Source organism: Cydia amplana, chromosome 9 (genome assembly GCF_948474715.1).
Source record: "Cydia amplana chromosome 9, ilCydAmpl1.1, whole genome shotgun sequence".
Classification (NCBI taxonomy): Eukaryota; Metazoa; Arthropoda; class Insecta; order Lepidoptera; family Tortricidae; genus Cydia; species Cydia amplana.
In genome coordinates this window covers 16280741-16302171 of record NC_086077.1, presented here as the reverse complement: position 1 = coordinate 16302171, position 21431 = coordinate 16280741, and the positions used below count along the sequence as shown (strand labels likewise).

At 36.8% G+C, this 21431-nt stretch overlaps 1 protein-coding gene across 1 annotated transcript; it reads right to left on the bottom strand.

Annotated features, from left to right (window-relative positions):
• Positions 1 to 9796: 9796 nt before the first annotated feature.
• Positions 9797 to 20755, bottom strand: LOC134651228 (probable 3-hydroxyisobutyrate dehydrogenase, mitochondrial). Its single transcript, XM_063506292.1, has 6 exons — positions 20558 to 20755; positions 15179 to 15361; positions 13909 to 14026; positions 10997 to 11207; positions 10487 to 10643; positions 9797 to 9973 (listed from the first exon to the last, which is right to left on the bottom strand). The coding sequence occupies exons 1-6, from the start codon at positions 20693 to 20695 to the stop codon at positions 9818 to 9820; spliced, it is 963 nt and encodes a 320-aa protein (XP_063362362.1). The 5' UTR covers positions 20696 to 20755; the 3' UTR covers positions 9797 to 9817.
• Positions 20756 to 21431: the final 676 nt, after the last annotated feature.

The following is a 21431-nucleotide window of genomic DNA, read 5'->3' as shown; positions in this document are numbered from 1 at the left end:
AGGTTAGAAATTATTTTGCAGTTTATGATCAGTCAAAAATAATAATATATATAAATGATATACATACCCTAATTTCTAAATTTTGTATTTATTTTTTCTTCAATCATAGTATTTTTTAACTCATTATTACTATCCCTAAAACATTATTTAATGTCTTGCCATGTTAAAGGTTAATTATTCGATATTTATTGTTTTAATTTGACATAATTTTTGTGAAAATTTTGATTAAACTAGACAGAGTCGCAAGGTCGTCCGTTTAAAATTAATATTCAGCCAGCAATTTTTGCAACCTTCCTTATATTCGGCGAGAATATAAGATAAGATAACACAATCTTAGAGAGATGAGGAAAAAATGTTTCATATTGGTTATCTTATCCTAGATACCCCCGAGGGAGCGTGAATTTCTTTTAATAAAAGTTAAGCCGCTAAACAGCCATATTGTTTTATGGGACCTGATTTAAACTCAGCTCAAAGTCTAATCTTTGATTAATCCAGATTTCATGACCGATTTTGTCTAAAATATAAGTTGATAAAAGTCATACTTTCCGATATTTATGTAATATTAGGTATTTAATTTGAGTTGAACAGTAGTAATAATATAGAACAGTAGGAATAAACGTTCAAACCACTCTTTTCTTCTTTGTTTACTAGTCTACGTTAGAATTAAATAATTTATTTTCTTTTCCATTTCACAAATGTTTTTCTGAATTAAATTTGTGTAAATGTTCAAACAATGTATTTGTTTGGGAACAAAGTTAACGCCAATTTCTTTTTTAATGAAACATGTCTGCCGCGGACAGAGGGTCGGGTCAAAATGTTGTAAAGTTCTTTACATGCTAGAAATAAAAGATATAGATAAAAGGTAATTTAATATACATATAAAAACATCAGAAAATCAAAATAGAAAATCATAAATACATATGTGCTGCATGTAACCAAAATCTTATTGCATCAAATAATACATTAAACAACTACAAAATAAGTTAGCAAATATATATTAACAATTAAAATCTTTCTAAAGTTTAACAACCCCAACAATCTCCAATCATAAATGTCAAGCCTGAAATACAGTATATTAGTACGCTAGAGAAAAAGGGCAAAGAAATATAAAAATCTAGAGACTAACATAATGAAATAACTAAAAAAAGTTGCGGGCATACGAGAATATCTCACGCAACCGTCCACACCGAAAAACAATTGAAAACGCAAGCATTGTAAATCTGCTGTGCTTGACAACCCTAGGGCCGTTTCCATCGCCTTTGCTTTTCACGTCACGAACAATTTCTTTTGTCTTCACGCTAGGGTTGTTGCCGAATTTTTATGAAGTGCCACCGAAAGAAACATCTGAAAGGCCGGGCATGTCGGGAATTGCAAATGGTTTTTTCTTTCAATTTTTGAATAGCGGGAGATTCATTGTAGGCTTGGTTTGGACGTGTTACGAAGTGGAACGTGGGATGTTCCGTTTAAATTACTTTAGTCTCGCGAGCGAATCGGTTTAACAAGTCTGTGAAAAATTTTCGTGGTTACGAAAAAAATTGTCGCAATACAAAGACTTAAACTAATTTGTGAATCGTCTGACTTGTATTGTTTATACATTCTCTTAAAATTTAACCATAGTACGATGTAATGAAATATTAAGTTTGAGCAACTTCCGAATATTAAGTGAAAATTAATGTATCATTATGATCAAAATGCCATTTCGCTGACCTGATAACCAGAAAGAACGGTTTAAAGAAACATTAATCGTCAAACAACTTCCCACTGAATTCTGTCTACCGTGGCAGTTTATAGGCCTCGCAAACTATTAATTCAATTAACGGTGCAGTGTTCAGGATACTGCAATGCGAAAATTGACAGCATCGCCATCTATCCACGTGAGAAGGTCTTACTTCAAGGCCCGTTTTGTGGTAGATTAACTCCTAATAAAAAGCTTGCTGAGTGTAACGTGTACAAAGAGAATTGATTCTGATAGAGAGATAAAGTCTAAGAAAAAAAGTGACCCTTAGTTTGACCACCCAAAATAGATGGCGCTGTACTGTGCCACATCACGCAAATGCATGCACTAAAATTATAACCATTTCTTTTGGTTTAGCTACAGTCCCATAATAAATAGAAGCGAAATTACACCAGTAGCAAAAGAGCATGGCCACATTATGAACGAATTCAATAAAATTTTGCTCGCTGTACAAAACCATAGAAATTGGAAACGTAATCATTTCATTATTATGTTTACCGCCTAATTGCTTAAAAGTTGGTTAATTAGGGAAACCCCGTTATGCAATGCACGCGGAAACAACTTTAATTACCGCTTATAAAGTTTAATGAATGTTAATCAGAATTTTGGAATTCGGTTCGCGCTAAAAGTAAAACAATTTCAATGGAAAACAATACTTAACAGTAAAGGTGGCATTCGGATGTCGACTATAGCAGCGTAAGGTGTCATTCCAATGATGACAACTGCAACAGTATTACTGTTAAAATGCTAGGTGGCGTTGAAGCAGGCGATGTCACTGACATTGCTAAGGCTGATTTGACTATATTGGCGATACTTTCAAAATGTAAGTCCCGCTCCAAGGGTTCAGTTCCAAAATCCATTATTTTTAAAGCATTTTTCTTGAAAACGGCTTTTTCTGACCTAGTTTCCTTTTCTTTTGCTTAACACAGATTTGTTTTTACTAATTTCATCTCACAGTGAAAATAGAAACGATAAAGATAATATAAAATAAAAGTGTAAAATATATTTCTGCTGAGGTACAAAATTTTACTGTACGAACACTTTTATTCCTGGGAGCAAGCTGTAAAATGAACTTAAGAACCATATAAACTCCAATGCAGTGTTCGCTAACACTAAATAAATTTTTAGAAGATTTTCGTGCACGAATTTTTCTAACGGAAAACTTTTCCACATCTTTAAAATTCGAATATTATCGCTTAGAGCAGACTTAGAAATTGGACGTTGTCCAAATAAAATAGGGCTTCCCAATAAAATTTCACTTAAACACGAAATTTAAAATTTTCACGTTACAGCTCCCTACTTCGATATACCAAAAGAGCTTAAGTTTTCAAACTCTTCACTCAAAACTAAACTGTACTCCCTGGTAATATAGTTTAGAAATGATTGTATACAAGAAGTGCATGTGTCTAAATAGTTTTGTTATTTTTTTGAAATTGGAAGTCACTGTTGGCAAGTAATGGCCGATCGTGACGCGAATGTCATTTGAATTTTGTCGATACAGTTTATATATTATAGGGACACGAACAATTTTATACGAGCCAGTTTAATTTTCTTTGTGGGATAGAAGACGTGACGACAATCTGAGGAAATGGTTTCGTCGCATGAAATCAGAATCGCTGCTCATTAAACTTTCTTACTGTCAAAAAAAAATCGGTTTATAAAGCGATCATGACAAATACATGTTTAAGTTGAATACGGATCAGTGTCTAAGCATACCTACTAAAGGTTAAAGTTTGTGCTTTATACTTCTAAGTCGCCAGGATTTTAGGTTGAATTATCTTTACCTTACAACTTTTATTTACATGATCATGTCATTAAAAAACTGATGTTGTAATTATGATGTGTATTCTCAGGTGCTTGTTTGATATTGGCTTGTTTGGTATTCATAGAATGATTAAATTAATTTCACATTATGCTTGTTTATTAGGTAAAATATCCCATTAATTGACTGAAATATTTAGTACTCATCGTTATTGAATTTCTGAAAATATTTCAATAACATTTGTTGCATAGTTTACGTAATTTTTTATCAAAATAGGTACCTATACAAATATTGAATATTCATAATCCCGCAGTTTCAATGGGTATGTTAAATTAATTTTGTATCTAGGATACTTCTGCAAACAATAGGTATATTATACATGCTTCTCTTAAAATCTGGCAACACAAGTATAACCCCTCTAACTGGTCCATGGACGACGGTATTTGCTTACCATCAGACGATTCATCTGCTCATTTAGCTCCTATATCATAAAAAAGAACGTCCATTTTTAACGCCTGAAGCGACACAATTTCGCCATATTGGATTTTTGGGACGTTAGAAAGGACAATAGGCCACCGTCATAATCATATTTTTAGGGACACAAAGGCCGTACATTAATGCGCATGGCTAATGAATGGAAGTCGGCCATATAGGTAGACTTTATGCCGCCATTTTAGGGATCCAGACTTGTTTGTAAAAGAATTACAAAATATTGTAATTTGGATATTTTACCAGTCACTTTTCGGTAAAGGAAGACATCGTGAGGAAACCGGACTAATTGAAGGGATGTTTACAAAAACAACATAACTGACTACACTGGTTGACACCTGAAACGATTAACAATGTTCTTAAAAAAGTGTCAACCGCTTTAAGCAGTTATGTTGTTTTTGTAAACATCCCTTCAATTCCAAGGCCTAGTTTCCAATCTGGGTTGGGAGGTCAGATAATATGGCAATGGATAATATGTGCCTACGCACGTTTACTCTTGGAATTAGTAGTCAAGCGGACTCGTTTATAAAATATTTGCCAAGATATTCAATACATACGAGGGGTGTTCAAAATATTCTCGGTATGAGAATGAAAACAAACAAGTACGAAAAGTTTGATATTTTTATTTTTCAATATACTCCCCCCCTATGTTCATACACTTAAAAGATCGATCAATTATTTTTTTTAATCCCTCGTAAAAATATTTTTTATCTTTCGTGTAAAAATGCTCCTCCACTGCCGCCTTCAATGCTTCATCGTCAGAAAATTTATTTCCACGCAGATCCTTTTTAAGATTGGGGAGCAAAAAGAAGTCGCTGGAGGCTAAGTCCGGACTATACGGTGGGTGAGTAACAGTTTTAAACCCACATTCAACAATAGCTGCCTTGGCAATATGAGCAGTATGGACGGGGGCGTTGTCATGCAGAAGCAGAATACGTTTGGCTAACTTTCCTCGCCTCTTTTCTTTAATTACATCCTTTAATTGACGTAGAATGTTAGCGTAGTACTGTCCTGTGATATTTACACCTTTTTCTTTATAATCGATTAGTAATACTCCTTCACAATCCCAAAATATCGTGGCCATGACCTTGCCAGCTGAAGGGATGACCTTGAACTTCTTGGGTTGAGCTGAACCCTTAATGTACCACTGCATGGACTCTTGTTTACTCTCTGGGTCATAATGATGAACCCAGGTTTCATCTCCAGTAACTATTCTTTGCAGCACCTCATCAGGATTTTCACCGCACAGGTCAATAAAATCGGAACAACAAGCTACACGCATGTCTTTTTGAAGCCGAGTCAGCATTCGCGGAACCCATCTTGCACTTACTTTTGACATATTAAGATGGTCATGTATAATATCATGTACGGTACCAATAGAGAGATTGGTTACTTGTGCTATAGATTTTACCTTCACTCGACCATCTTCCAATATAAGTTTTTCCACTTTATCAATATTTTCTTGCGAAGTAGCTACTACAGGCCGGCCAGGTCTAGGGTCATCTTCAATACTCTCCCTTCCGCGTTTAAACTCGCTTGACCACTTTTGAATGGTAGATAAAGAAGGAGCAGACTCACGGTAAACACAATCCATTTCCTCTTTTATGGTTTTTTGATTTTTACCCTGTTTTGTCAAGAATTTTATCACGCATCGATGTTCTAATTTAGTTAACATTGTCAATTCGCACAGGATGTTCATGTTTGTTCAGCAATTGCAGAAAAACAAAAGACTATCTCGGTTCGAATTATACTTTTTTTTAATGTCAATGAATAAACCTTAGCGGCCAGTAACGAAAGAAATTTTAGAAGAGGTCGTAAGATATCAATACCGAGAATATTTTGAACGCCCCTCGTATCTATAAAATTCTTGTAATTTCTCATGTTCTGATAAAAATTGGGACCGCAACACACGCAAGAGTTAAATAATTCGAATATCGTATTTCTAAGACAAGATATTTTATAAAAATGGAAGAAAAAACTTAAACAAATCCAAAAAGTACCTACACTGCTATTTATAGTTAATTACATACCGTCAAAGTAATAACTTAAAAGTAGTTACAGATACACTTTCTGTGTAACTACTTTTAAGTTATTTCACTTTTACTGTGATGCAGTGGGCAAACTTATGTTAATGCGCAAAGTGTTACACGTTTACGGTTTTGAACTTATAGGTGAAAGAAGTGTCGAATAAACACCGAATAAAACCTAAATAATCCATGCGTTTATCCAAATGCATTTAATGGAGGAAAAACAAAATAAATAACACCGTCAACAAAACAGGAAAATCCTCTTAAGTCTGCTATTCTTACTAAAAGCTACAGGACCCTTTGTTGTCCCAAACGGAGCTCTCGCGAGCGACAGAGTTTTTTCACTATCGGTCGGCGTTACGGAGGCTTTCAGAATTTTTTTAAATTTTTAACAAGCGGCGGGCCTTTTTTGGCAGGCTGTTAGTGGACTTTTCCATCTCAGGACATCCGGTATTCATGTTAGCTTAAATATTTTGCAAGATAGCTGAATAGTATGACACATACGAGTATATTTTGCTATTTTTACAAAAAAATGGCTCCGCTAAAAAAAAAAACCTGATATTTCATTCCGATTGTACCTATTCATATTTGTTTTGACTATTCGTCATGGATAGGCATTTATTTAGCTTTCCTGCTAGAATGAGTTATGGGTAGGTACAGCTTCAAAATGAAAAATACATAGGTACAATTTAGTTAAAAAACGATTGAAAGTATGCTAAAATATATGTAAATGCGTTTAAAATTTCTGCATCACTCTACTAGCCCAAAAACTGACAAAAGCTAAAGTACGTCATTTAATTTAACACCATTAACACACTATGAAAAATTATAACATACTTACGCAGAAACCTCGTGCCAACTTATGAATCAACCTGTATGTAGCAATAAACAGACATGTTGACTCCAACCCTTCGGCCGCGTACGATACCGGAGATTCGTAACCAATTGCGATAGAAGAAAGAATCTACTTTTTACGATACTAGTTACTAAGCAATAAGTTTTTTTCCTTACACGTTACTAGTATCGAAGTAGGAATTTCTATTGAAATAATGAATTACGTAAGCGTACTTTACATTCTTAATACGGAACTAAAATAAACTTTCAAAATGATATCAGAACCTCTTTAAATATTGATAGCATTAAACCCTCTCTAGATTGTTGGCCGGTTATACTGTCAATGTCTTGTTTATTTCTTTATCGATGTCAATTGCCTGTGTTGAATGAGCATTTAGTTTAGATTTTCGTAAAAGGAAGTCTGAATTATCGTGATAATAAAAGTAGAGAGAACTGGATACTATGAATTTCGAAATGAACCCAGTCGGTGAGCCGTTGACAATTATCAGAGCTACGGAAAACATTGAAAAATGTATTTTTAAAAGATGCAACATTCTGACGCTGCAGGAAATACCAAACATGATAAGAATAAAACTTTTATGTGATTTCGATTTCTATATTCCTCAGCGTACACGTGTGTGCCGGGAGCATTTAGAAACAGGTGCCTGGGAGGAGTTGATCGAAGCTTCAGACGTTGTAGAAGATTTTAATAGAGTGCATACTCAAGACATAGTTCGTCTTATGAGACAAGCGTTACTAAAAATTAACTGTATAGCCTCATCTTTTCTTTTTTATTCATAAATTGATATGAAAGAACTCTACATTGTGACGAATTGTTAATTAATAACATGTAAAGACAAATACATAACATTTACCGGGTTTAACGGCATTTTATTTATTAAAAAAAACAACCAAGTTAAATGCACAATACGCCATAGATATTAAGAGACATAGAATATACAATTATACATATTACTACCCGCGTACCCTCGTTCGAAACTAGTTTCGGAAAAAACATAAAAATTGTCGCTCGAAACCAGTTACGAAAGAATTACGTGGTTTCGTTTGAGTAAAAAAAAGCCTTGAGTTGTAACTAGTATCGTAAAAAGTAGATTCTTTCTTCTGTCGCAATTGGTTACGAATCTCCGGTATCGTACGCGGCCGAAGGGGACTCCAAGCGTATTTAATTAAAAATATATAATAAAACGGCTGAATGGTCCGCACTCGGGCCCATTCGTTCTAAATTTGAATAAAAGTGAGATTCTTTTGTTTTTCTCTTCTATATCATTCCAGCCTGCCATCTGGTGAGGGTATAACGACATAAATGAATTTATTATTTTAATTTTTATGTCATAAATGACTAATGAAATGAAATGAAATGAAATCTTTTATTTCAAGCAACTAGTGGCCCATACATAAATACCTTAAAAACTAGCATACATATTATAAAAATATAATTAAACACTAAAAAACACATTATGATTGCGATGCATTACGCAACCCCGGTCAGGGAACCGGCCGCGGAACCGTCGAAACTTGACACCCTTCGGCCAAAACTCCTCCTTGGTGAAGGTCGCTAGATATTCAGTCGCATGAAATTCGCATTGTGTCGAGATTCCAACTTCGCGACCCTCAGGATGAATCCGGTTTTTGCTTTCACATACTTTACGATATCATCGACCTTCGTAAGGTAGTGCAGACGGGACATGCACATACAGCAGCGTCGACGGTGTTGCAGAACGCAGCAAATGGTTGGGTCCGGTCGGTGCGGTACCAAATCACAACAATAAAATATTGACTGTGTCTAGTGCGTGATGGACAAAAATTATAGCGGAATATGGAATTTTAAGGTCTATTATATATAAGTCACTTTAAATGTATCTATACTTAACTATGTTTTTTTTTGCAATAACATTGAAGTTATGGAATTGAAAAGATACCTACCTAGTCAAAGACCAAATGAAAAACTCCCAATATTATTTTTTGGCTTATAACGACTACCTTCTACTAAATAATCGGAACACGAATTTACGAATCGCATCTATAAAATAGTTCTACAGATTCGAACATTTGAACATCAATTAGGCACATTCCTCTATCGCAGTCAATTGGCGTCTCACAATGCACCAATTATCAGAACTGACTGCTCAGTCGAATTCTACTTCGAGTAATTGGACAAGCGTGCCTGTTCGGTGTCCGATCTGATCAGATTATAATTTGAGCGCTCATCGAGACGTTACCGGAATGAGTGGAATGCTTTTGGTTGAAATGGTTGCTGGTTATCTAAGTTGGGTTAAGTTAAATTAAGTTTGAAATAAATGTTTACGCATTTGCATTAGGTATCTAACTAGACAAGACTGGAAAATTTCATGTTTTTGTAACAGGACTATTAGGAAAACATGCGTTTGGTAGTCATATAAAATCGGTAGTCGTACTTCGTGATTCGATCAATTGGACCAAATAAAATTCCTTGAACAAAGTGAAGAAGCCTATTAACGATCTAATGATATTGTACTAAAATGTGCTTAAAAGCTTCAACACCGTCCTGTATGTCACCCTAAATATCGTTGGGCGGACAGAGTGGAGGCAGATCTCCGTGAGCGTGGGCCAAAGCTGGCGATGGCGTGATACCGCTCTGGACCGAGCAAAGTGGCATGCTCTTGTGTTGGAGGTCAAGACTCATTTTGGGTCATCGCGCCATCCAAGTAAGTTCAAAAATTAAGCTGAACCCAAACTCAGCTCAAGACAGAACTGATGTGACTTCAAACGTGAACTGTGAGGTTCATGTCCTTCGAAGTCCCGTGGGTGCTGTCCCGTGATTGTTATTAGTTCAAAAGGCGAAGTTTATGCCTCCTTGATCGATTAATCAGACAATGAAGCATTACCACGTTTTTCGTTTTAAACGACATTGAAGTGAATACTGTTGTATCCAAGTTAATTAAACAACAATTGATCTTAAATCAGTTTATTCTACTTCTTGTCTTCCTTGAGCAGCTGATATACGTAAGAGAAGTCCTTCTGTCCGTAGCCACGGGATTGCACGATGCGGTATAGCTGGGTGGCTACCGCGCCCAGGGGGATGGGTGATCTGATGCCAAGGGCCATGCCGCTGGCCAGTTCCAAGTCCTGTGAAAATGAAATAACAGGTTAAGTATATATATGAGTATATACATTTTTATATATATTTTTTATAATAATAGGTACCAGATGGCACGTGCTCTTTATAAAATGTACTTACACAAGAGTATCTCTCTAAATCTAAGTGAAAAAAAGTTATGTTGACTCTTAAAATCACTCTTGGCGTCAATTTAAATAGATATCAGTCTTTTGTAATTTAATCTTTGCTGAAAGTAGCAGATCTTTCCACGTATCTAACTTTAACCATAGACAATACTGTTGGTATAAGGCGGTCAGCCAGCCTATTATGGATAGCTTTATCCATCTTTATCCACGTGATAAAATAACTGTCACTGTTTAACACCGTGGGAAAGAAAGTGACGGACACCGTTTTATCACGCTGTCACGTAGACAAGAACGACCATCATATCCGTACAGGACGATACGTAGGAGACATAGGCATACTCTTTACTGGACCACATTACCTTGATAAGCCCTATTTAAGTATGGCACCCTACTAACCTTAACCATGAGTTCATTCTTGAAGCCTCCATCATAGTTTCTGCTGGATGGAGCGGTGGGCACTAGACCAGGCACGGGGCAGTATACTTCAGTGGACCATGATCGCGCAGAGGAGTTGTTCAGGACATCCAACAGGACCTTGGGGTCCAGACCCATTCTGGAACAGAAGTAAAGAATGAGTAGGGGGTTCTTTGAAAATTCTACGTGAACTCTTCTCTTTCCGCACAAACTCTAACCGTTTTATTTACAAAATTCAAGCGGCCCTTGTCCAACCATTCCCCGATTTCTCAACCAGATCGTTAAAATGATGTCAACAAGAAATGCATGTTATTGGCCAAGTTGGTCACCTGGCCAGCGCCAAAGTCTCCACAGTGGAACTGCTAGGCATCCGTGATATAAAGTTTAAAGGTCGCTCTTGTCTTTCCACAATTCCTGTATTGCTTCTGCAATATCCAATGGAAAACGTCTACCTTGTTGGTCACTTTAAAATTATATAAAGGAAAAACTCACTTGATACCCATGTTCATGCACTCAGCAGTGGCCATGCCGGTGATGCCCATGAGCATGTTGTTGGCCAGCTTCGCCACCTGGCCAGCGCCGACGTCTCCGCAGTGGAACTGCTTGGCACCCATTGCCTGGAGGAGGGGCAGGGAGCGGTCGAAGTCACCCTTCCGGCCGCCGGACATGAAGGCCAGGGTGGCGTTCTGGGCGCCCATTACACCTGAGAAGTAGTTGGAACATTATTGATCGAGGGTTAGCGTTGGTCTCCATTTCAGCTTGGGTAAAAATGCTTTCATATGTCCGGATGTTCTCTGCAGGGTTCATTTCCCAACCGATTCTCGTAAAATTTTGTGAGTAGGTTCGGTAGTTAGATATTTTTCATTGTGGTTTTATTGTTTTTGGAAATTTTCTAAATGTTGGAAATTGTCATAGTCATAAAGGAATCAGTTGCCATTAGAGTCTATGGCACTTAGGACTATTGTGCGTTCACTGTGATAATGACTCAACAAAGTAAGTTTATTTTTATTTTTTGAAATGTATTTATTTCAGACTAATACTGTGTACCGTACATAATTATTTTGTAAGGATACATTTTTGAGCTTATGAAAACTTTTCATAGGTACATTACACAATACATAAATGAAGAAAAATGAAGTCAAACATATTGTATAGTATTATGTCTAACTTCATTCTTAATGGCATTCTCTTTTGCAGTCGGTAAGACATGTGCCTAAATGCTGGGATAAAATATACTTTAGTACACCTCTACTACAAATGTGTACTCGTACAACTCAACGCCATTTATTGGATTGGATATACCCCTTACCTCCACCATTCTGTATCATCTCGCATTCATAATCATCTCATTATGTATCGAATCAAACAGTCAGAAAACGTATACAGCTAAAGGTGCCTAGATTTTACGATCTCTACCTAATACACCTCATAAAACTTTACTATGATTTTAATATAATGACGTGAAATCTTATCAGTGATACTATGTTGTTTTTCAACAGAGTTGTGCCAAATCAAATAATGAAAGATAATTTAGATACGCACTATGATAACATTGGATTCCTGCCTACATTACCAACATGATATCATATTTGTGTTTGCCGACGTATTATACATTTATCTTTCATTTGTTTTGTTAAAATTGTCATGTAGGTTTTTCCTGAACTAATTCTACTAGTTACATAGGTTTGTCATTTGGTTTGTTCATCTTGGCTAGGCCGCTGATTATTCACATTTATATATTTTTTTCTATCCCCGTAATTTTACTTGTTATTTAAAGGGTCGTGCACACACCTTTAAACCCTTATCTTATAGTTGTTAAGACAAGTCTTTAGTCTATTCCCCAAAAAAGTATTTGAGCATACACGCAGTATGTTTTTGGCACTTTTACGATACTTCGTGAAATCACCACTTAAAAAATATGGTATGAAATACATTGTTGCCATCCTAATTTTAATTGTCATCTCTGACATCTGAGTGAACCATAGACATGTTTTTTTTTTATTTCAGTCATTCTTTTCCCGCCCGTACCCTCCATTCTTTGCTACTTCTTGAATGAAAAATATTTGTTAAATTTACAATTTTATTTCAAAGTAAGTGCTTGGTCGCAGAAAAAGTATTGTATGCAACGTTGTTTAACTGAGTCAAAAAATACTCGTGGCGATGGCGTCTCCTTAGCAAGCTTCCTGCATACGGCATCCCTGCTGACTTTTGTAGCTGGCTATCTGACTTCCTGAGTGAACGGTCGATCAGAGTAGTCATTGATGGCTGCTCTTCGGACCTCATGGCCATTGACGCCGGTGTTCCTCAGGGGTCTGTTCTCTCCGCAACCCTTTTCCTGCTCCACATTAACGACATGCTGCAACCCAGCATTGTAGGTTATGCAGACGACAGTACGGTTGTTGAGAGATATTTGGCTAGTTCAGGGGACAGCAGGGACGAGATACGTTCACAGAGAGAGGCCATGGTTGAGCGGATGAACCTGACCCTTAGTCTCGTTTCCCAGTGGGGGGACGACAATCTGGTCGCGTTCAATGCCTCAAAAACGCAGGCGTGTCTGTTTTCCGCAAACCGGAGTCCATTCGAACTGATTCCTTCTTTCCGAGGTGCATCTGTACCTGTATATTACTGACAGCCTGGAACTCCTCGGCGTGGAGTTGAGTTCAGTCCTCAACTTCGGCACCATCATTGAATCTAAAGCACAGACTGCGGCCAGAAAGCTAGGCGTCCTAAATAAGGTGAAGCGATACTTCACACCTGGACAGCTTCTAACACTTTATAAAGCTCAAGTCCGATCGTGTATGGAGTATTGCAGCCACCTGTGGGACGGCTCAGCTAAATACCAACTCGCTGCTTTAGACTCAGTGGAGCGCAGAGCCAGGAGGATGATTGGTGACAAGAAGCTAACGGGTAAGCTTCAGTCTTTGGCCCATCGGCGGAAAGTCGCCAGTCTGTCGGTGTTCTACATAGTGCACTTCGGGGAGTGTGCTCAAGAGCTACACGAGCTTATTCCACCGTCCCCATTCTACCATCGGACTTTTAGACGCACGGGCGGTTTCCATCCTTACTTGGTAGATATTCTACGAATCCGCACGAAGCGCTTTGCTTCCTCTTTCCTTATGCGCACTGCCAAGGAATGGAATTCCTTGCCGGCGTCTATATTTCCGAGCTCATATAACCCGGCAACCTTCAAATCAAGGGTGAACAGGCACCTTCTGGGCAGACTCGCTCCATCGTAGGCCACGTCTTCGCCTCGGCTAGTCTGTGGCCATGAGTAAGCCCATTTTTAATTTAAAAAAAAAATTCGGGTTCGCCTCAAATTGTTACTCACACCACTCGCCTTTTTGACCTCTCTTAAACGTTGCATAAAATACTATATAAAGGGTTAAAACTACTATTTTACTTGCCTCCTGAGACCGGGGCATCAATGAAGCCGACGCCATTTTCGATGGCGACAGGGAAGATCTGTTTAGGCACGTTCGGGTCCACTGTGCTTGAGTCGATTAGCAGCGCGCCTTTTTGGGCCTAAAAAGAAAATTACAATACATTGAAAAATGGAATCATTATTCTTCAATTACATATTACAGTGCACTTATGGAAAATTATGGTTCGATCAAACCTATGTCACAGCCCCGAGAAGAACATCTTAAATACATTACTGTATTCTTCTAGGAGACAAAATACAAAAAATTACACACGACGTGCTTTAAAAATGTATTCTTTAAAATTCAGCATCACCATGTTATAATTATATTCATTCCTAGAAAAAAGCCCTTTTGATGGTTGTTAAAATATTTTTAAATTTTTTGCATTTAAAATGTTTGATTTCCTAGTAAAATATATTTATCATTCGTCCATAAAAGATATTGAATGCACATTTTAATATGGACGCTTTATTTGATCGCAGAAGCTCTTTAATATTTACGAACATTTTACATAAAAAAACCCTGTTATAAAAATCATAAATTGGCAAAATTTTATGTATTCCCGATAAATTATGTACAATAAGGTAAAGGAAAATATCAAATCATAACTGATAAGCTTAACTTTAACATGTTAATTGCAGCATATTGGTTTCACTATAATATACCGTAAAAGAGGTAAAACTAGAAAGTGTATCTGTAACTATTTTTAAGTTATATCGCTTTTAACCTCTAGCCGAAATTTCATTTTGTCAACACAAAGTTCAAATTAGAATGGAACAGGAGACTTTTTTATAGGTCTCTGGGCGGCTAGAGGTTAAAGAACTGTGACGCGGTGGGCAAAGTTATGTTAAAGGGCAAAGTTTTATACTTTTACGGTACGCTGATAAATTTAATGTTGATCAATTTGTGGAGTACAGCCTACAGTATAATATTTTGCTCATATTCGAGGACATCCGGTATTATGTCACTGCAAACGTTGCATTGACTTGTAAAAAAAACCCTTGAGCCTACTTAGATAATAAATTAATGTTTTTTTTTAAAGATGGAGATGAGTGAGATGACCGCTCTCAACAGCTGCGGCGATGAAGATGTTATTTTATATCAATACTTACTTACCGTAACATTTTTTTTTCTCTAGTTATATCTGACTATAAGCAGATTGGTTGAGTGTTGTATATCATGACGAGTGAGTCCTCCAGCGAGGGCTTCCAACAAAAAATGTCAGGAAAATATTTTGTAAAAGTAAACTTACATGTTTGACAATACCATCCTTGCCAAGATAAGCATCCAATACAACTTTATTGCTTGGCAAGATGGAGACGACCGCGTCGGCGCTCTCAACAGCCGCGGCTATAGAGCTGGCTCCTTTAATTCCGTTCTTTTCTGCCGCTGTCAGGGTCTCCTTTGAAGGGTCGTAGCCAGTCACATTGAAGCCCTGAAAAAAAATATTTTAAGAAGACCTCTCGACACATTGTAGTCCAATATCAAGAGGGAGATGAAAGCCCAGGACCTAACCCCTATGACAACCCAGGGTAGAGCGTCCTGGCGCCGCCGTACAAGGAGGCCCGAACCAAGATAGAACTATAACTAAGGGAAGGAGAAAGAAGATATGAAGGGTCCACGGAAAGAACATATCTAGTCACACTAGTGACATTTTGAGTAATCGCGGTTTTAAAATTTGGAACAATGTCAAAACGTATGGTAATTCCGTGACCAGGTATTATTTAACTAAAAATAAAGTAGTGTTACATTTATTATACAGTGGTAGCAAAAGATATAACGAATAGTTCATTAAGAGCTCTTCATTTTGAGATAAAAATCTCATTTTCCGAAAAATGTGACTAGCCATGTTCCTTCCGTGGACACTTCATATATTTTTATATCCAATGATCATAGCGTGTGTCCAATCCTTCTCCAGCTGCCTGTGTCCAGCATTGGGGCATATATAGGATGGATTATTATAACTTATTAATGCGCGTAAGACCTCATAAAACCGAAATAAACGATGGAACATCTGTTTAATAACTTAATAACCATTTATCTTTTCAGCAATTTTAGTGAAAAAGTAATTTACCTACTGTTTTAATGAAAAAATTTAAACAAAGAATATTACCGTAATCCGTTTATTAAATTTTCTTTGTAGCCTCATTTGTGGAGAATTATTTCACCAATACGTATTTAATCAAAGCATACTGGTGTTTCAAATAAATAAATACGAAAAAAATGTATGTTAATGCAAAACCGGACGAGCTCAATATCTTCTTTGTTAAAAAAAACCGGCCAAGTGCGAGTCGGACTCGCGCACGGAGGGTTCCGCACCATCGACAGAAAATAGAGCAAAACAAGCAAAAAAACGTTCACCCATCCAAGTACTGACCCCGCCCGACGTTCCTTAACTTCGGTCAAAAATCACGTTTGTTGTGTGGGAGCCCCACTTAAATCTTTATTTTATTCTGTTTTTAGTATTTGTTGTTATAGCGGCAACAGAAATACATCATCTGTGAAAATTTCAATTGTCTAGCTATCACGGTTCGTGAGATACAGCCTGGTGACAGACGGACGGACGGACGGACAGTGGAGTCTTAGTAATAGGGTCCCGTTTTTACCCTTTGGGTACGGAACCCTAAAAACTTGACAAAAGGGAGCTAAGTAACGTGACCAATCCGACCCCTGTCTAAAATGTATCCATCTCCATATTTTAGCATATTTTTTGCATGAATTGAAGAGATTTTAATTTGAAATTTCGTAAAACCTCCGCGCCATTACGCCGCTTTTCGTTTTAAATGGCGCTGTTACTTTTATATTAAACTTAGTGGGAAATAAAACGAAAATATTTGAGATGGTGAAAAAGAAAAATCTTGATATACAATTTAAAAGATTGATGTCCTTAGTGTTGCTACGAAATAGTTAATAAATACTACGTTCGCTCAAAAAAAGAAACATTTTAGCTACGGAAAGTTCGGATAAGCCATGGTAATTAATTTAGTAATCTAGATGTCTATCGTTTTGTTTTAGTATCCCAAGAGGCCAATTCTGATTTGGTGTTGATCTTGTTTTGATATGACCTTGACTATCTTCTTGGTGATTGTATTTGTAAGAGATTGTGAAATGAGAATCGGCCCCAAGGTCTTACTTGCTGTTATACGGAATGTAACAAAAATTGTGGGGATCCGTTTAACCTTTTCGACGCCGTGTCAAACACAAAAGTTGTCTCTCAGACGCCACATCACCGAAGTGTCAAAACTGAAATTGAACTTTATGCATATGCACCTAGGTTTATGTTGCTCTGTGATCTATGACCCATTAATACGTCTTTGGCGTTGGACCGGCGGTGCGTATATGTCGGTCATTGGCGTCCAAAAGGTTAAGAGCATAATTAATTCAGTATCGTTTTCTGATTTCTGATTAGGAAAAAGTAGAAGTAATTGTTTATGACGCGAAAGAATCAAGTCCACCAACCAAATTCACTTTTTCCTAATCATAACACGATACCGAATATGCTTAAACTGATTCCCTCTATTTTTGTTCCCTCCTGTATATTTACTGCATGCGAGTATAGCAATTAAATAAATGCTTTGTGCCAAGAAGTAATTCATCTCCTAGAAACCAGTACAAGAAAGTCCAAGCCGGTGCCCAATTGTTAAGCTAACCGTGAAAGCAAGATAGACGATAGTTTGCGGTCGTACTCGGTTACAGGCTCATGTTTTTGCTATCTCGTATCGTTAGCCGTTACCTATGTATCGTATTGTTTTACGGAAATGTTGGTGTTGTGACATATTTATTTATATTATTGTGTACCTAAAGAAATTATTCTGCTGATACCATCGCCTACACTGTTAACAGTTCGTAAACCTTATTACAAAAGGCATAAGGTCCACCGATGGACAGTTAAGAGCTTAAGAGTGTTGCTATTTGTACACTCAAGAGCAGAAAAAAAAACGGTCTCTTTTTATGCAATTCCCATTTGATTTGATTTGATGTCCATTTTAGGTGTCTGTTTTTAAAGATACACGAATTTCTAAACAAGTAATCAAATGAAACTATTATATTAACTAGCTTTTTCCCGCAGCTTCGCAAGCGCAGGAGAGTTTTTTTAATTTTTTTTTTTATGAATTTTGAAAAATCCTTTCTTAGTGGACCCCTAGACCTTATAAGGAACCTACTTGCCGAATTTGGACTTTCTAGTCCCAGCGGTTTGGGCTGTGCGTTGATTTAAGTCAGTCAGTCAGGTCTTTCACGTTTATATATACAGATTAAAAAAGTCCTAGATTCCGTAAACTTAAGGGAAACGTTTTAGACACGCCCATGTGGGCGTTCATTGAATGAAGTTGATCGGTTGCTAAGATATTCAGATACTTGAACCCATACACAATTAATTTAAATAACCTTGGCACTGCCTAAGCTACGTATTTGAACAAGTGTGTCTCCAAACCGGTGCCTTTACGTTATTTTATTTGTATGTAGATATAGTTGTTCATGGCACCAACACAGTTTTTACTTTAAGAGCCCATCAACGTGCACACTAGCACCACTGCTAAATAATCGTGATTATTTAAATTTAACGAAAGATAAAAGAGAAAAAAGGAGGCCGATACGTACTGTATCTTATATTAAAGTACCTTTTGAATACATCAAACTAGTTTTTATGTTGCTGGATTCGTCAATCTATGCGTCCAAAGTAAAACGGCCGTTTGCTTTTGAGTTCATAGATTGACGAATCCATAAAAACTAGCTTGATGTATTAAAAAGGTACTTTAATATAAGATACAGTACGTTGCGGCCTCCTTTTGTTTAAATATCTTTCGTTAAATTTAAATAATCACGATTATTTAGCAGTGCACGTTGATGGGCTCTTTACTATCTCTACGTTTTTGTAGAGACGTTTAACAATAAGGTTTCAATTAGCTTGTTTCTTTCTAATTTGTTAGGAGTGACCAATTACTATGAAGTGGCCAATAACTATAGCAGTCACCCTACGTCAATATCAAATCAAGTTAAGATTCTTGAAATTTGAATTTACATCAACAACGTGATTTTCCTCAGTAAAACAACGTGTTCAAACTACAAAACATCATATTTTCCCGATCTTACGTATTTACGCACGCGATCCAACATACAAATCTGCGTAATTCTATTTATATTAGGTATATAATGGCGCGCCACGCTCACTACTTATATCAAACACGTTGTGTGGATCGCCTTTATTTAATCTCGATCAACTTTACGAGTATGTAATCAATTTCAAATGTTACAACGTAAAATCACGTGGAAATCGCAGTAAAGGGGCCCACTGAATACCAGTCTGCTGGACGATATCGGCCTGTCAGTTAAACGCAAAAGGTGACAGTTCCGAACAACTGACAGGCCGATATCGTCCGGCGGACTGGTAATCAGACAGCTTTTTGATAAGACAAAGTAATGGGAGATATTTTTACAGATCGTCTTATGATTGGTGCGCATCTCTCAAACAACTTCCACTTCATTGCGCATGTATCAATCAGCGTGACTGATCTCCAAGGTCGTGTCAAAACAAGATCAGAACCATGACACATTGTTAGATTATAATCGGCCCTCTATCTTTATCGGGGACAGGCATGGCTCACTCCACGATTTCGTCGCATCGCTACAAGCACCTACAAGTACATGCGGCCCACACCAATTTTGGTGTCTAGCCATAGCAGTTGCCACGCACCGCTACGGAACGGACGCCTGCTCGCGCTTGCGCCACCTAGCGGTCATATGTGTCGTAATAGACGCGTTTTGGTAGAGAGTGAACCTTCTTTACCTATATAGTACCTACTATTATTTATTCTGTGTCAGGGATCAAATATGACAGCATTCAAGTTATAGAAAAATCTGAATTAAATAATAGTCAATATCAGATGTTTGGCGACACCTCCGAAACGCTTCATATTAAATAGTGGTTAGTGACGCCATAAATTTCGTAAATCGTACCTACTAAATGAATGGAATAATTAGGAAAGCGTTTAGCACGTTTATAATGTAATGAGACTAATGAGTCTAATAATACACCAATAAAGAAAATCTACTTGTCCAAATCAATTCCAAAATCTTAACAGCAAGACAGTTGAAATGAGCGTGTATCAAATACGCTCTTGCTACTATAAAAATAAAGCCTATTTCTGAATACCAATCACACTGGTGACAGCGGGTACCGCCCAAACAACAGTTGTGTTAGTTTTTTCTAACTTTTAATATTACTGATATATCGGAGCGCCCAAGGTGCTCACTATTATTTGAACACGTCTCTATTGTCCAGGCGTTTAAGTGCGTGTTGAGATGTTTTTGAGCACCTTGGACGCTCCGATATATATGATGACGACTGTACAAAATAATTATGCTATGATTCAATGTATGCTACCAACAATACATATGTCATCGAAAATTTAATTGACTTGTCTATAATTTCTTATAAATTATTTATAATGTATAATGTTATTAAATACTCACTGTATTTAAACCTATATTTTAATGGTACATAATTTATATGGTTTTTTTTCTATTGAGCGAATCCGCAACAAGTTAATTTAAATCCAATGTTTTTACAAACAAAGTCATGATGAGGCCAAATACTATGAATAAATTACAATAACATTACACAAAAACGTACCTTTTTGACCAAATTTGCGGCCATAAAACCTCCCATATTCCCGAGGCCGAGAAACGCCACATTTTTGTCAGCTTTGGAGCTGTAGGCACGCCTCGAGAAAGTCGACAAACTGGTGGTAAGAATGGGCCGGGCCGCCATTTTGAATCTTTAATTAAACGCGGTCGTTCTCAGGCGCCGGCGCAATGCGACTGAACGTCTCCGTTTGAATGTCAATCGGATACCGGATTATATCGTCAATAAAGACTTCTTTTAAAATACATGTTGTTTAAATTTGTACATAATGTGGTTGTGATAAGGTTCATTATTGAATTAGGTTTTGTTTGTACTTATACTGATTGGGTTAGGATGTGATAACGTTATCAAGTTATCAGCTGGGTCATTTAGTAGTTTTTAGTACCTAATTCTATTTGAATTGTTAATTGTGCTTGAATAATAATTTTTTGTCATCTAGGTTTTGTCAGGGTTTTGTTAATACTTCATAACATTTATTGCAGTAAAATGGTGGAAAGTAATATATTATGTACTTACCTAACGAAATTAACATATCAGTACGTACCTAGGCAATAAATTTGTCTGCGGCAATTAGGTTTTAATTTGGTTCAGGCACCCGTAAAAAAATAATTCTAAAATTAACTAATGTCAAAATTGAATTAAAAATACAAATAAAATTAACAATATAAAAAAATAGTTAAATACGTACCTAAACTAATTTCGATGATAGAAATGACTACAAAATATTAAATAAACAAATTTAAACAAATTTTATATTAAGGGAAGGGAAAGAATGAAAAAGTTACTAAGTTAAGTTACTTAATTGTTTAAACAACACACGGATTGTGGAGGATGCGGGTTCAAGTCCTGCCGGAAGCGTAAC